At 36.9% G+C, this 15,096-nt stretch overlaps 1 protein-coding gene across 1 annotated transcript in view; it reads left to right on the top strand.

Annotated features, from left to right (window-relative positions):
- The first annotated feature begins 11,809 nt into the window (after window positions 1–11,809).
- MAL (mal, T cell differentiation protein) overlaps window positions 11,810–15,096 on the top strand; it is a 30,305-nt gene continuing 27,018 nt past the window's right edge. The window contains exon 1 of the mRNA XM_039320863.1: window positions 11,810–12,031. Coding sequence (XP_039176797.1) covers window positions 11,945–12,031 — 87 coding nt within the window. The 5' untranslated portion in view covers window positions 11,810–11,944. The remainder of the gene's footprint in view (window positions 12,032–15,096) is intronic.

The raw sequence follows: 15,096 nt of genomic DNA, 5'->3' as shown, positions 1-15,096 counted from the left end.
TCTCAACCTTTTTAATGCCGCGACCCCCAACCGGTCGTAAGTCAAGGACTACTCAACTGGTCGTAAGTCGAGGACTACTCAACTGGTGCAGCACCGTTTGCAGAATGGGACTTTTGGTGGGCTCAGCAGGGCAGAGACAGCCTGGACAATTCCTATTGGCTTTTGAAAGCCAATAGAATTAGACTCTATTCAAGAGAGTCTATTCTATTGGCTTTCAAAAGCCAATAGAATAAAAGGGAGTAGCACAGCTAAGGAAAAGGGGGAAAAATGGTGGACTGTGTTGTTTGGCGACCCCCATGAAATGGTCATTTGACCCCAAATGGGGTCCTGACCCACAGGTTGAGAACCACTTGTCTATTAAATAAGTAATTCACCAATTCTAAACATTATAGAAAGTATTTCCCAGTGGTTTGTTGCTGAAATCCAAATCACTGCTAATGTTCAACTGCAATTAGGCAGGGTTTTCCGGCAGTCTGCGCAAAGTTCAAGTAGAGTATGGCATTAACACATTTCTCACCCCTGGTATATGTCTTTATATGGAAATGTCAACATTTGACTTTAGCTATAGCTCAGATAAACAAATCTGTCTCATATGATTTTAGTTGCCCCTCCATAATACACCTCAGAATTTTTTTTGTACTGGCTGTACTTCTAGCAATCTTACGGCAATGTATATTAGCCATAAATAATTAAATATAATTAAAACCATGGATAACTAAAACCCTGGCCCAGGAAGAAATATATCTAGCAAATAAACTGGCAGATACAAGCCTTGCTACACACTGAACCTCTGCTTTGAATCAAGTAAGAACTTAAAATCCCATATATGTTCCTGCAGGGGATGCAGTCTGAAGGCTGGTGAATACTACCAGTATGAACTGCCAAGAAAACAAATAGATGCCCCATTGAAGATAAGATATAAGATAAGATAATCTTTATTGTTACTTTTCTGTGTACACAATGACACACATTAAAATGAAATTCCAATGCTCGCTGTCAAAAGAATACACATGCACACACACAAACAAATATACAATGCATTCAGAAAGTATTCAGACCCCCTTCACTTTTGTCAGTTTTGTTGTGCTGCAGCCTGATTCTACGCTTATTGAAATTCATTTATTTTCTCATTAATCTATACTCAGTACCCCATAATGACAAAGTGAAAACAGAATTTTAGAAATCTCTGTAAATTTATTAAAAAGGAAAAAAAAATGAAATATCACATTGGCATAAGTATTCAGACCCTTTGCAACAACACTTGGAATTTAGCTCAGGTGCCTCCCATTTCTCTTAATTGTTGCTAACATGTTTCTACACCTTGATTGGAGTCTACCTGTGATAAATTAAATTGATTGGACATGATTTGGAAAGGCACACACCTCTCTATAGAAGGCCTCACAGCTGACAATGCATACTGTAGCAGAGCAAAAGTCATGAGGTCACAGGAACTGCCTGCAGAGCTCAGAGACAGAATTATTGCAAGGCACAGATCTGGGGAAAGTTACAATAAAATTTCTGCTGTACTGAAGGTTCCTAAGCACACAGTGGCCTCCATAATTCTCAAATAGAAAAAGTTTGGCACAACCAGGACTCTTCCAAGAGCAGGTAACCCAGTCAAACTGAGCAATTGGGGGAGAAGGCCCTTAATAAGAGAGGTGACCAAGAACCTGATAGTCACTCTGACTGAGCTGCAGAGATCCTGTGTGGGACATGGTTCCAGAAGAACAACTAACACTGCAGCCCTCCACCGATCTGGGCTTTATGGCAGAGTGGCTAGACGGAAGCCTCTCAGGGCAAAACACAGACTGTGAGGAACACTTTATCATTATGAAGTACTGAATGTAGATTGAGAAAAAATGAATTTTTAACTGTAGAATCAGGCTGCAGCATAACAAAATTGACAAAAATGAAGGGGATCTGAATATTTTCTGAATGCAATACACATACATACATATGTGTATGCATGTATGCATGTATGCATATATTAATCACAGTCCATTTTGAACATATAGTGTAAAAAAGTGCCTTGAGAATTAAGGTTATTATATGGTATAAAGTTATTACAGAATCTAGTTGTTATGGTTCACATACCACGAAATCTCCACCCAGAAGGTAACAAAGAACACTCATCATGGAGAGGTTGTGTAGCATCCTTGACAATACTGAGGACGCTATCAAGCAGTGCTTATATGCCATGTCTTGGATAGAAGGAAGTGAATTTCCAATAATCTTTTCTACCATCCTCACCACTCTGCACAGCCTTCCTATCTGAAACAGTAATACTTCCAACCAAACAGTAATATGACAAGATGCTTTCAAACTTTCTTTCTATAGAAAGTGGTAAGGACTGGGGAAGGAAGATGTGTTCATCTCATAAAACTCAGAAAATGCAGCTGCTGCTGTGCCCACTTCACAAGTGTCTCACTGTTGAGGTACCAAGCCAACCTACTTGTTAGCTGCACAGCCAGAAACGTAATACCACTAACCACCTTCATAATAGAATCATTAATACACAGAGGTGTATGGCTTTCTTTTCTGAAATTGGCAATGATCTCTCTTGTTTTTCCTACATTTAGAATCAAGTTGTTCTTATTACACCAATCCAGCAAACCCTCTATCTCCTCCCTGTAAGCACCCTCATTGTCATCCTGAATAAGGCCCACTACAGATATTGTATCATCCGTATACTTCATCATATGGTTGGTAGCAAACCTTGCACAACAGAATGAACAACAGTGGATTTAGGACACTGTCCTGAGGAGAACCTGTGCTCAAGAAAATGGTGAAACAGTAGTTCTAACTTGCATATAATGGGGTCTATCAGTGAGAAAATCAAGAGTCCAAAGGAGTATTAAAGCCTAAAAGGGTCCAGTTTGTCTACTAAATGGTGAGGAACAATTGGATCCTCTGTGGAGCGATTCACCCAGTAAGCAAACTGTAGTGAATCAAGTGCCGGAGGGAACCTAGATACAATAAAATCCTTTATCAGCCTTTCAAAACAGTTCATAATGACAGACATAAGTGCAACCAGACGATAATCATTAAGAATCATGATCAATTTTTTTAGTCACTAGCAAAACAATTGCAGTCTTAAAACATGAAGGGACCACTGCCTCCTGCAATGAAAGATTGAAAATATCTGTAAGAACACAAGCCAACTCATCTACACACTCCTCGCCCAGGGATATTATCTGGGCCTGCTGCTTTCTGAATGTTAACTTTCTGCAATGTCCTCCAGACAGAAGTATCATCAAAGCTAAGCACTTGCTTATCAGGATGAGGCACAATTTTCCTCATAGGGATGCTATTTGATGCCTTGAATCTTCCCCCCAAAAATGTGTTCAGCTCATTTAAAAAGTACTGTCGCCCTTACAAGACAATGGAACCACTTTATATTCTGTAATGGTCTGGATGTTTTACCACATATGCCTGGTGTTTGTAAGGTCCTGAAAAAAATTCTGAATTTTCTGACAATGGGCTTGCTGTGCTGTTTTTATGGTGCTTTTCAAATTGGCTTAGGCTGTTCTAAGCACCAGCATATCATCAGATTTAAAAGCCACATTCTGTGATTTCAACATCTTTGCAAACCTCATGTGTCATCCAAGGTTTTTCATTGGCCCACACAACAATGTTTTTAAGGATACAGACAACCTCAATGCATTTCTGAATATATGCAGACACAGTGGTGGCATACTTCTCTACATTAATATGTAGGTTATCCTTTGCAGCTTCTTTAAACATGTCCCAAAGCAATCTTGTAATGCTTCTACAGTTCCCTGTGCCCAAACCCTCACCTGCTTCACAGTTGGTTTTTCTTTAAGTTACAGAGGTTTATATGTTGGGATAAGCAGCACAGAGAGATGGTCAGAAAATCCCAGGTGAGGGCAGAGAATAGCTTTAAATGCATTCTTAATGAATAAATCAACCTGGGGTCTCACTCAAGTCATAAATTACCAGGCTCAAATTATCCTGCTTTGGACACATTATATGACCACCTGGTTCTCTGGAGAAGGCTCTAGTGGTGGAAAAAGTGGAAGGAAAGAGAAAAAGAGGATGATCAATAGCAAGGTAGATAGACAAACTTAGTTACAGTGGTGAGGGTGCATTTTTGGAAGGCCTGAAGGACCAAAATAGGACAGATCATCAAGGAGGAAATCTATTTACTGTATGTGTTTATTAAGAGTCCAAATTAACTTAATGCCATATACAGTAATAAATCAGTGTAGGCTGCCGTTTAGCCTCCAATGATTTAAGCTAAATTCCCTGCACCTACATAGTTCCTCTGATTCAGGAAGAGCAAAATGACAATGCACTGTTGAAACTATCATCTACATTTCCAGGACAGCAGTCCCATTGTTTTATTTATACATATGTTGAGCAACAGAAGGAAAACAATACACTCCAATTGCCATGGGGTGATCAGAAATCCTGCAATATTTTTCTGCAACTTTTTATGTAGAAAGGAAATTACTTCATCACAGTGTCTTCAATATCTAACTCACATAGTTGATCTAGAATGACACTATGCCCTTTGGTGCTAAATGATATAGGAAGATCAAGAAGAATTTAAAAAGTTGTCTTCCTTCATCTCTTATCTCAGAAAGAAGAGCAATCAAAGTTATTTTAGTGCTGTACTTTTCTATGTCTTTTGAACTCATTCTTGGTCTCTGCTTTCTGATAAATTTGGTGTTTGGTTATTTGTGTGACAGCATTTAATCAACACACTGACTCTCTAAATCCAGTGCAGAATTCTTCCATTTCCAAATCAAATGCTTGAAAAATTGAAATAAACCACCATAAGCATAAAGCTCTCAATTTAAAAAGATCAATAGCAATTGTGATATCTACTTTAAATTAGTCCATTTGTAAAGATTTGTACATATATTTCTATTTTATCTGAGACCTACAAAAATGACCCAAACAAATATTTCAAATGACCCCTCATAGTCCTTTTTCACAGGTAAACAATTTTTTAAAAGGATCCCCATACAAAGCATTGCATTTCTTTGTCTAGAGTAAAGTTACTAATCCTGCAAAACCCTAACAAAATATTATTTGAGAACAGAATGGAGAAAAATCCCACTGTAGAGGGTTTATACTTCCTATGTGATTGGATGAATCCAATCCAAGAGTTATGTCCTGCAAAGCCGACTATTTCACATGCCTTGTTTTAAGGATGATTATTGCTTGGCTTGATTTGGTTGGTTAAATCCTAGTTTAGAAAGGTTTCCAAGTTTTTTTTGTATGGAAAAAAATGGCATTGAAGGAATTATCTGCCACAGGTATCACATTGTCAGAATTCAGGCTTCAACTACTAAATATCTCTCTGCCAAGACTTATAAGATTATCTTGTTTGTAGTATTAGGCAACGGATTGGAATGCTGTCTTTGCATTCAACTTTAGCTTGTCTCCATGACAACAGCATGGTCAGTAAAAGCTCTAGAATTAGTCAACCATCAGGTTTTTTATAAAAGAAGTTTACAAACGGGGCAGGGTTTTGATTGCGCAGCTGAGCTGCCATCTTGATCCTTTGACCCTTCTTGCAGACACCCTACATTCTCAGACTCTGTGCATGGTGGGTTGTATGTGAGGTAAATATCTGTTTCCACTATTTGAAAAACTAGATCCAGTTATTATTATAAATGAACCCCCATAATATACTTTATTACTTAATAATATCCAAGGTGGGCAAATTCACTTCCATCCCCAATTTTTATGGAATGTTAAAATATAAAATACTAAAATCACCTAACTATATTAAGTTTTTACTGCTTTCATAATTTAGTTTCCTTTTTATTAATTAGTGGAGGAGAGCAAGAGACTCACTTGCCAAACTCTTATATATGATAAAAGTTAATAAAAGTTGCTTTCTGCAATTCAACTGCAACTCAAACTATGTCCTAAAGTACCAAATCTTGAGAGGTTCCCAAATTTGAAATTATTTTAATTCTGACTTCATGTATGACAGGGGTGTCAAACTGCTGGCCTGTGGGCTGGATGCGTCATGGCAAAATTGCGCCCATCCCATTGCCGGCAACAGAAAAAAAAGTCGTGACATGTCACATGACGTTGCGAGCTTGACACCCCTGATGTATGACATCAGAAAATAGCTATACTTGTCTTCTACCTGTACTGTCTTCAGACCAACAATAGGATCCATGAAACTCCTGAAACTAAGTAATAATCAACTTGACTATCTACTAATTATGAATGATTTCACTTGCTCTTTTTTAGTTGACCCATTTCATACCATTTAAGTAAAAAAGTTAATTTGGTGACAAATTTTGTTTTATTTTAAGACTATCCCAGTGAGAGGCTCTCAGTTGATACTACAATCTTATAATGATTACCATTATCATTACCAGCAACCTCCATCATTGGCTAGAATGGCTAAGAATTGATTATTTATACTATGCTATAATAGCTGCAGGGCAACAAATTTCCTTTCTCTTCTCTACAGTCAGCATTTATTTAGGAGTTAGTGCGACTGAACTGGGCAGATGGATTAACCAGTGCTAAATCAGAACCAAACAAATAGCATTATCCCTTATTGACCAGTGATATTTAGAATTCAGATAATGTGACATATTTTTGAACTGGTATGTGTAGGATTGTATTATGAAAATGTTACAGATTGGTTATTGTCAGCTCATCAGAATAAGTAAATACATAAAATACATAAAACAGTGAGCTGAGGCTAAATCTGTTACAAGCCAGATCTGAACTGTGGAGTAGGGCCGGGGAAGAGGAAAAGAGACATGAAAATAAGCATGTTAACTGACTGAAATGAAATTGACAAGGACCCAGTAGAAGGACAGAGGTCATTCAGCAACCACATGAGTGAGCAGTGAGACTGGCTATTGCTCAGGCCAAAGGAATTGGCTTTGCCTTGCAACCCATTTCACTGCAACTCACAATAATAGCAACAACACATCAATAAAATTTCCTAACAATAAACTAAACACAAAATTATTGGGCCACATAGTCACCTAATAGCTTAAACTATTATCTGCATGGAAAATAGAATTCAATGTATCCATGGAAGGCTGGTCAAAATAGGATTGTCACGTGTCTGACTAATGAAACACTTCAAAGAACTTTCAGGCATTTTTTAATATTGAATATTCTTGCTGCTTGCTGCTAATATTGAATATTCTTGCTTTGACAAGGATGATAAATAAAGCAGACATACAGTAACTGAACACAAATAAGGAATAAAAGACAAGAAAGGGTTAATACTGTCACCATTACAAGCAAGAAAAGAAAAAGAAATGTTGTAAGCAAATTAGAGAAATCATTGGAAATTTTATAGCTAAGATAGAACCATTCAAGAATAATAATTTCAAATGGGTGATAGAGAGAAATGTGATTAAAGAAATATATAAAAATTCTTTACAAATGGGAAAACTGTACTCAGAACATTCAGGAATTAGCTTTAGTGGAAGTGAGGTACAAGCAAAAATAAACAAGTTTTCAAGTTGCAAAGCACAGATGAAATTGCCACTAAACTACAAGAGAAAAGACAATTAGATTGATGACAGTTCTCTAGAAAGACATATAGAAGAAGGTTGTGGCTTAAGGCTTGAAAAAGAACAGTGTACATATCTTATCTTGAAAAAAGAGTTATGCAAGAGAATTCACACCTTTCCAAACCATTGCACTACCGTAATTCCTTGCATAAGCAAAGTACAGTATTACTAAAGAAGAACAGAGTAATATATGCAGAACAAAATGCCAAATGACCAAGTAAGTTTTTGACAGCAGCATCTGCAGCAAACTGCAATGATGTCAAAATAAGGCCATGCCCACGGTGATGCTATCAGGCAAATACCACCATATTGTACTTACATCATGATATCTGATTTTAGTATGTAGATTATGGCATTTGCCTGATGACTTCCTACTTCATTTGTGGTTCCCACCCCAAGCAATTCTCTCCTTCCATATCCTATTTTCAAAAAAAGAAAGGCAGAGCAATGAGAAAACTAATAACCAGAATAAGATAGATATTGGAGAAAGCAAGAGGTTTAAACCAGAAATTGTATCTTTATTTAATTACTTAACTAGAACTAAGCCTTTGATTACAATATACAAATCATACAGTTTAAAGATAATGTCTTCATATTTGCATCAGGAACCTTTCCTAAAGGTTGCGATAACTGAATTTGGAGGAACAGAATGGCTCAGAATGAGGAAGGCAGTGAGAGAAGGATGTAACTTGTTCTCATATCTGTTTAACGTATATGCAGCAATTGTTTTACAAAAATGGCAAGAGTGAAAGAGGTGGGGGACAAGATAAAACAGGAGGCCAAAAGACGCCTTGTTTGAATTATGGAAAATAGAATGGCGATAGCTCATTATGAAAATAAAAATAGAAAGCAAAAAATCTGAGTTGCTATTAAATTCACTCATTGTGCACAGTGTTGACCACAGACTGACAACACAACTTGCAATCACTAGTCACAATGGAGAAAGGAGTTAAAATCTGGAAAAGATTTCCTTAAGCTAATTTATGTATAGCAGATGTGACGCTTAAGTCACAATGCACAGCTGCCTAAAATTAGTATTAACCAACATGCTTAGTGAAGATACAATTAAAAGCAAAGAAGTGATGTCCGTGGGTGTGTGTGTCAAAAATATCAGAACCATGTGGTAAAAGCCTTATCTCTATTTTACCTGCTTGATGCCCATAAAAAAGAAGCAGGATTTTAACTGAATGGTTATGGCCATCACCTTGACTTTTTTTTGGCATGCATAAAAAATAGAGGGTACTTGTTTGGGGCCATCATTTTCCATCATCTCTGTAAGCAAAAGTAAAGATACTTTAGATTTCTTGAGCGCCAGAACAGATAAATGTGAATAATGTGCTAGAGAAAATTAATCTTGGGGAGAGAGGCAATGACAAACTTAGACATGATCCTGAAGTATAAGGATATTTCTACAAAATAGAGATCATAATAGTTTAAGATCTTTTCAATGATAATTTACAATAATTCCCTTCTAAATATGGATCTGGAAGTGGTTATCATGGATTGCAAGAAGAACCAATCATTCCCTTTTAGTCAAATAAAGGCCGAGGTCTCCCTGGAAGTGACATTCAACGCAAAGTCATGTTCTTTGAACAAATGTTGCAAGCAGATAACAGTCTAGGAAAAAAATCATTTATTCAACTTAGTATATGTTACCCATCTCACTGATAAGTCAACTTGGGGCAAATATACCTGCAAGAATTTAGGGAAAGGAGAAGAAGACAAGAAATTTGGTAGAGGGATTGAAGAGTTTTCAGAATATCCTTGGAAGAAGTATAATGTATTATATAGCAAGATGAGCAGCATATAAATTGGTAAATGAATATTATTGGAGACATGCCAAAATGGCAATTGCTGGGAGTCAGCTTGACTGATTGGCACCCAACACATTAATCATTTGCAGAGTATACGTCTTAGAACCAAATGTTTTTTTGGCGGAAGGAACAAATTTCACAATGTGCCAATTATCTGTGGGAAAATTCAAACCCATGGATTGGGAGAAGTCAGAGAACATGAACACTGCATTTATTCATAGAGCAGGCAAAAGGTTAAGAAAGTGAGAAGGGTGAAAAAGCAGCTAGCATATATCCAAACTTATGAAATTGCCATGTTTTTCATTTTATTTATCAGTTGGTATATAGCTTAAATAATACATTTAAAGGTAAAGGATCTCAACTTATGTCCTTGCAAAAAAAAAAAAAGGACTCCCCCAAGTTCATATTCTGGATGATATATTGGTTTGTTTCTTGATCATCTTTCATGCAAAGTATTACTGTAAATGATCATTTGTGCATTTTTTAAAAAAAGGATTCTATTTTGCCCAAATCTTGCATATACTTTTACAGAGAGATGAAATATTAAAAATAATTATAATTTAAATAGAATTCACCAGAAAGTGAAAGACTGTGGCTAGAAGACTAAAATATGGATGTTGCTTGTATGCTAATTCTTGATGAATAAGGTCAAAGCCTCCATTTCCCCTTTTTAGGATTTATTGTTTTTTCAACTGGACTTGGATTAGACAATCAGTCTGACAAATAAAGGCTGCTTCTATAAGATTTGCTGTTTTAAATTAAAGATTGCTCTGTAAAGCATAACTCTGCTCTAAACACATTTTTTAGTTTGATTTAATCTCTTGAAATTTTAATCTGTTTTTATATTTATAATTATTTTTACTTCCACATAACAGAGTTGGAAGAGACCTTGGTGGTCTTTTTAGTCCAACTTCCTGCTCAAGCAGAAGACCCTTATACTGTTCCAGACAAGGGGCTGTTCAGCCTCTTCTTTAAAAACCTCCAGTGATGGAACACCCACAACTTCTGAAGGCAAGCTGTTCCACTGGTTGATTGTCCTCACTGTCAGGAAGTTTCTCCTCAGTTCCAGGTTGCTTCTCTCCTTGATTATTTTCCATCTGTTGTTTCTTGTCCTGCCTTCTGGTGCTTTGAAAAATAAATTGGCCCCAAGTCATCCCTAATTTTGCTCCTTCTTACCACTCTGCTCTTAGATTCCAATAGATCCCTGGTTACAGTTTTATTATTCCTGTTTCACGACAACTTCTTTCTTCATTCTCCATTCCTGTTCTATGTACTTGAAAAGTGCCTCTGTACTAATTCTGACTGATTTCACTTCTCTTCCTTCAAATCACTCTTTGCAGCCCACATTTTGGGGAAGCATTTTCATTCCTTGTTGAAACTGAGTACAGGTAGTCCTCCGTTTATAACCCTAATTGAGCCCAACATTTCTGTTACTGAGAGGTTTGTTAAGTGAGTTTTGCCCCATTTTATGACCTTTCTTGCTACAGTTGTTAAGTGAATCACTGCAGTTGTTAGTAACAGGCTGTTAAGTGAATCTTCCCCATTGACTTTGCTTGTCAGATGGTGGCAAAAAGTGATCACACGACACAGAGACCATCATAAATATGAGTCAGTTGCCAAGCATTGGAATTTTGATCATGTGACCATGGGGGATGCCATAATGGTTGTGTGAAAAACGGTCATAAGTCACTTTTTTCAGTGCCATTGTAACTTGGAACGGTCACTAAATGAACGTTTGTAAGTCGAGGACTTACAAATAGCTGCTCATTGCATCCCACTTTGCCTTTACATCTTCCTTCCTTCTGCTGAGTTCTTGCATTAAGTTATAGGTTGGGAATTCTTTGGGGGGAAAAAAGTCTGACATTTAGTAAAGTCTTTTATATTGACAGTAATGTAAATGAAACAATAGCCATATATAATCACACACACAGAATTTTCAGACTGCTTGGTCCATGCCTAGCTAAGGAGCAGTAAATTCAGTTTGTATAAAACAAGCAAATCACACTGATTTCTCCATTATCCCTAACCCACTAAACTTCTTTGTAGCGTGAAGATTTGAATCCTGGTTCCCAGACTACTAACTGAACATTCTGTGTTGCACCACCTTTAGTGACTGAGGCATCATCTCTCGCAACTGATCCAGAGACATGATTTTTACTGTTTCCATAAAGTTATTTGTTACTTTGGCTTCTATTATTTAACTCTGCATAATAAGATCACTTAAAATATGAAATTAAAGCTCATACCAGAATGTACCAGAATAATTAGGCAGCATGGTTCCAGTGATGCTATCCAAGGACTAATCACCTTAAGATCCTTCAAAAGTGCTTGCAGAATTATAAGACCGCAAAAAAAAAAAAAAAAAAGACTTATGCTTTGGAACAGTTTTTTTACTTTCCTAAGGTCACAAGAGTATGGGCAGGTACCTCTGCTTGCTTAGCCACACCTATCCTGAGCTCCATCCCTGGAGGGCAGACAACTTTAAGGTAGCTGAACAGTTAAGATATCACATACCCAAGAGGAGGAAAGGAAACTAGAATCTAGCCGTGTAGAGTGAGGACTTGTGTGTGTGTGTGATTTTGAAAAGAAAACAGCACAATGTCTTCAGCGACAGCTACAGCTGCTTTACCCAGTGGTGCTACAGTCCTGGCTTCATTTCCTGACATTCTTGTTATTCCTGAGTTTGTGAGTATAGCTTTTACTTCTTTGAAAAAATCTAGCTTAGTTGCTCTAGTAGAACACAATATAAAAACTGTCTATCTTTATTCTGAAGGTTGGGCTGTAATCTAAAAAGCCCTGGTTAGATGCCTTCAGATTTGTTTCACAGGGATTCTGAAAGCAACGTTTTTAGACTTTCCAGTTTTGCTATACCTTTCCTCCCAACACCAAATACATTTTAGTGAAATAAGCAATAGTTTACTAGAGTGAATTATATTCTGAAATCAATAATGCTGCTGGGTAGCAAGGGGTGTTTGCAAGGAGTAACATGGGCCTCCCACTCCACATTGATGGGCTTCAGAGTTAAAAATCTCTATTTTTAAATGCCAAGAGCATGTTTAGTTGACCTTCAAGGTTATACTCTGCTAATTCATGCATATAGCAGGTGCATGTTGTGCAGGTGTGCAGCACTCAAGTAGCTAATTATTTGGCTGAACTGGTGACCTGTGTACTGAAAACCAATCTTCAAGGTCTATTGAGTTCACTGTTTCCTGGAGAAACAAGGAACACCACTCTCTCATGTGGAGGGCTTGGGTCCTTTAATAGATATTAGAATATGTAGAACACATGCTTGGAATGTGAATGACTAGAGGAGTAGCTACAGTTGCAGTGACTGTAAAGGCTAAGAGAGATTGACAGTATTTTGTCCAATGCAGCTCTCAGGTTTTTGAGTTGATCAACTTTAATAGAGAATTATTTTTTCGTAGCTCACCACATCCATCCTGGGAAACTATCACTTTTATTCTTTCAGGGAGCTTGGAGGGGTATATACACAGAGCTTATTTTCTGCTCCCTAGAACAACTCTGTAAAACCGACAAGGCAGAGAGAGCCATTGAAGTTCCATTCTTGAACTTAAAGAATGAATGAGGTTTTGAATATTTTCAATATTCTATGTATTTACAGTGAAACAAGGAGCTTTATCCTTAAGGTAGGCATTCAACAGATGGTTTCCCAGGGAAATACTTGCACCTGAAAAGATGATAGCTTAGTGACTTTCTACCTCTTTAGGAACCCTGCTAATTGGCAGCAACAGCCTTAAGGTACCTTTTAGATCTGCATGCTAAAAGAGCCTGTAGATGCTCTTACCTATGTCTGCTATTATATTGCAGCTCTACTTATTATTTTTTTTAAGACTTAAGGCATGGGGCTACTAAAGAGCTACCCAGAAAGGTAGTATTTCCTTCTTCATTGGAAGATTTGATAGCCTCTTCAAATCTTAAAGTGCTCATAATAAATACAAGATCGTCCAGATTAATCAAGTCTAGTGACTTAGTAGGGCAGGGTTCAGTTGTGGATATGCCTTTTCAGTCAAAGGGATTTTAAATGTTTATTACTGTATGTGTCCTGCATTTAATGCTTTGCACAGCTTTAATCTCTAGACATGTTCGAGCAATTATTTTAAAAGATCAGGTCATTTCCCTATAAATACTGGTTGAGCCTCTGTGAATGGGTTCATACAATACTCTAATCCCAGGTAACCAAAGCACAATTGCTATATTCTTCTGCCAAGCTCTGCCCAAACTGAGAAACATGTTATTGGTTATTGTGATGGCCTAATTTACACAGCCTAAGACAAAGACTTCATTGGGCATTGAATGGATTCAGCTTTTGTCTTCTAAAGTTTTAATTGTAGCCAATTGCAGGATGGGCTATACATGCAGGAAAACTAAGTGGCAGCTCACTATTTTAACTAACAAAAATAGTGTCAGTGGGAGGGGGAAGCAACTTCTCCTCCAGTCCTACAGTTTCCCCAAAAGACCCTCAAAATGTTCTCTACACACCTGGAGTGGCCATTAGTTGCTGATTTCTTGAGAAGAAAAAGACACATCATTCTATGGACTTCCTCATCCAATAATTAAAAAATGCCAGTGGCATGATTATTCTGATATACAATCTGCCCTTCAAACCATCTTTTTCTAAACCTCCATTCATAACAGAAGGCACACAAACTTTCTTTTCTTTCATAGAATTAAGGAGGCTAACTACAAGATATAAATATTTTAGCAATCAAAATCAAACAACAAGAGAGATTGAATAGTCCAAAATGCCTACGTGACCAGAAAATTTTGTCCTGTTAACAAAATGCTAGACAATAATATTTTCCCAGGGTGTTCAACCAAAAATATGTCCTAACTGAAAGACATATTTTGAAAAATATGTCCTTAGCTGTCATTGAGACAGAATCTCCAGTTGCAATCAGGGAATTATTGTGTCAGTCTCAGTTTTGACATGCAAATCACATTAAATCAGCTGTTTTTACCAGTTCCTTCTGTTTGGGAATCTCTGGTTGTTGACATAGACCTGCGTAGTTACAGTACTTCTGAACAGGATAGACTATGAGGAAATTCCAAAACCTTTGCTCTATTAGTTCTGGTGTTTCTAGGGATTGTGGCAGGTTACATTAGTCAACTAAGGGTCTAATCTCTGGGTGGAACCATACCTTTAACATTTGAATCCATACCATTCATATATGGATGCTAGGTGATATCTTTTCTGATTGGACTATATGTCATATGGTGAATTCTACCTGTATTATGCATTTATAAAAATTAGGAAATGTGCAGCATGTCAATTTTTTTTAAAGCAACAACTATAATCCCCAGCTATATTGTAAAGTGAGAATGTGAGATTGGTACATAGTCTAGGAAAACTATTATGTTGTGAAAGAAAATAAAAAATAAAAATGTAGCAGAGAAAATTAATCTTTTCTTTCCTTTTCTCATCTATAAACAAACCTTTAAAGCTTCCCCATTCAGTACTGGTCAGCAAAAAGTCCATTCAGTGTCTTTTCTATTGGCCTTTTTCTTTTTTCTTTTATTCTTTTCTCCTTTTTTTCTTGCACCTTCTAAACTTTTTAAATTTTTCCTTTTTAGTTTAATTTACTGTGCTTATTAAAAACTTCAATACAAATTATAAGAAAAAGTATTATGCTGCAATCTTGCTTTTTATCTTAAAGGATTACATGATGAATAATGGTGACTTTGGTTTACTGGTTACCACTTTAGCCTCCCACTGGGTTATCTGATTAATA

This window comes from Crotalus tigris, unplaced genomic scaffold (genome assembly GCF_016545835.1).
Source record: "Crotalus tigris isolate CLP2741 ecotype Arizona unplaced genomic scaffold, ASM1654583v1 scf7180000023713.2527936, whole genome shotgun sequence".
NCBI lineage: Eukaryota > Metazoa > Chordata > Lepidosauria > Squamata > Viperidae > Crotalus > Crotalus tigris.
The sequence above is the reverse complement of the archived record's forward strand: the minus strand, read 5'-3'. Positions and strand labels throughout refer to the sequence as shown.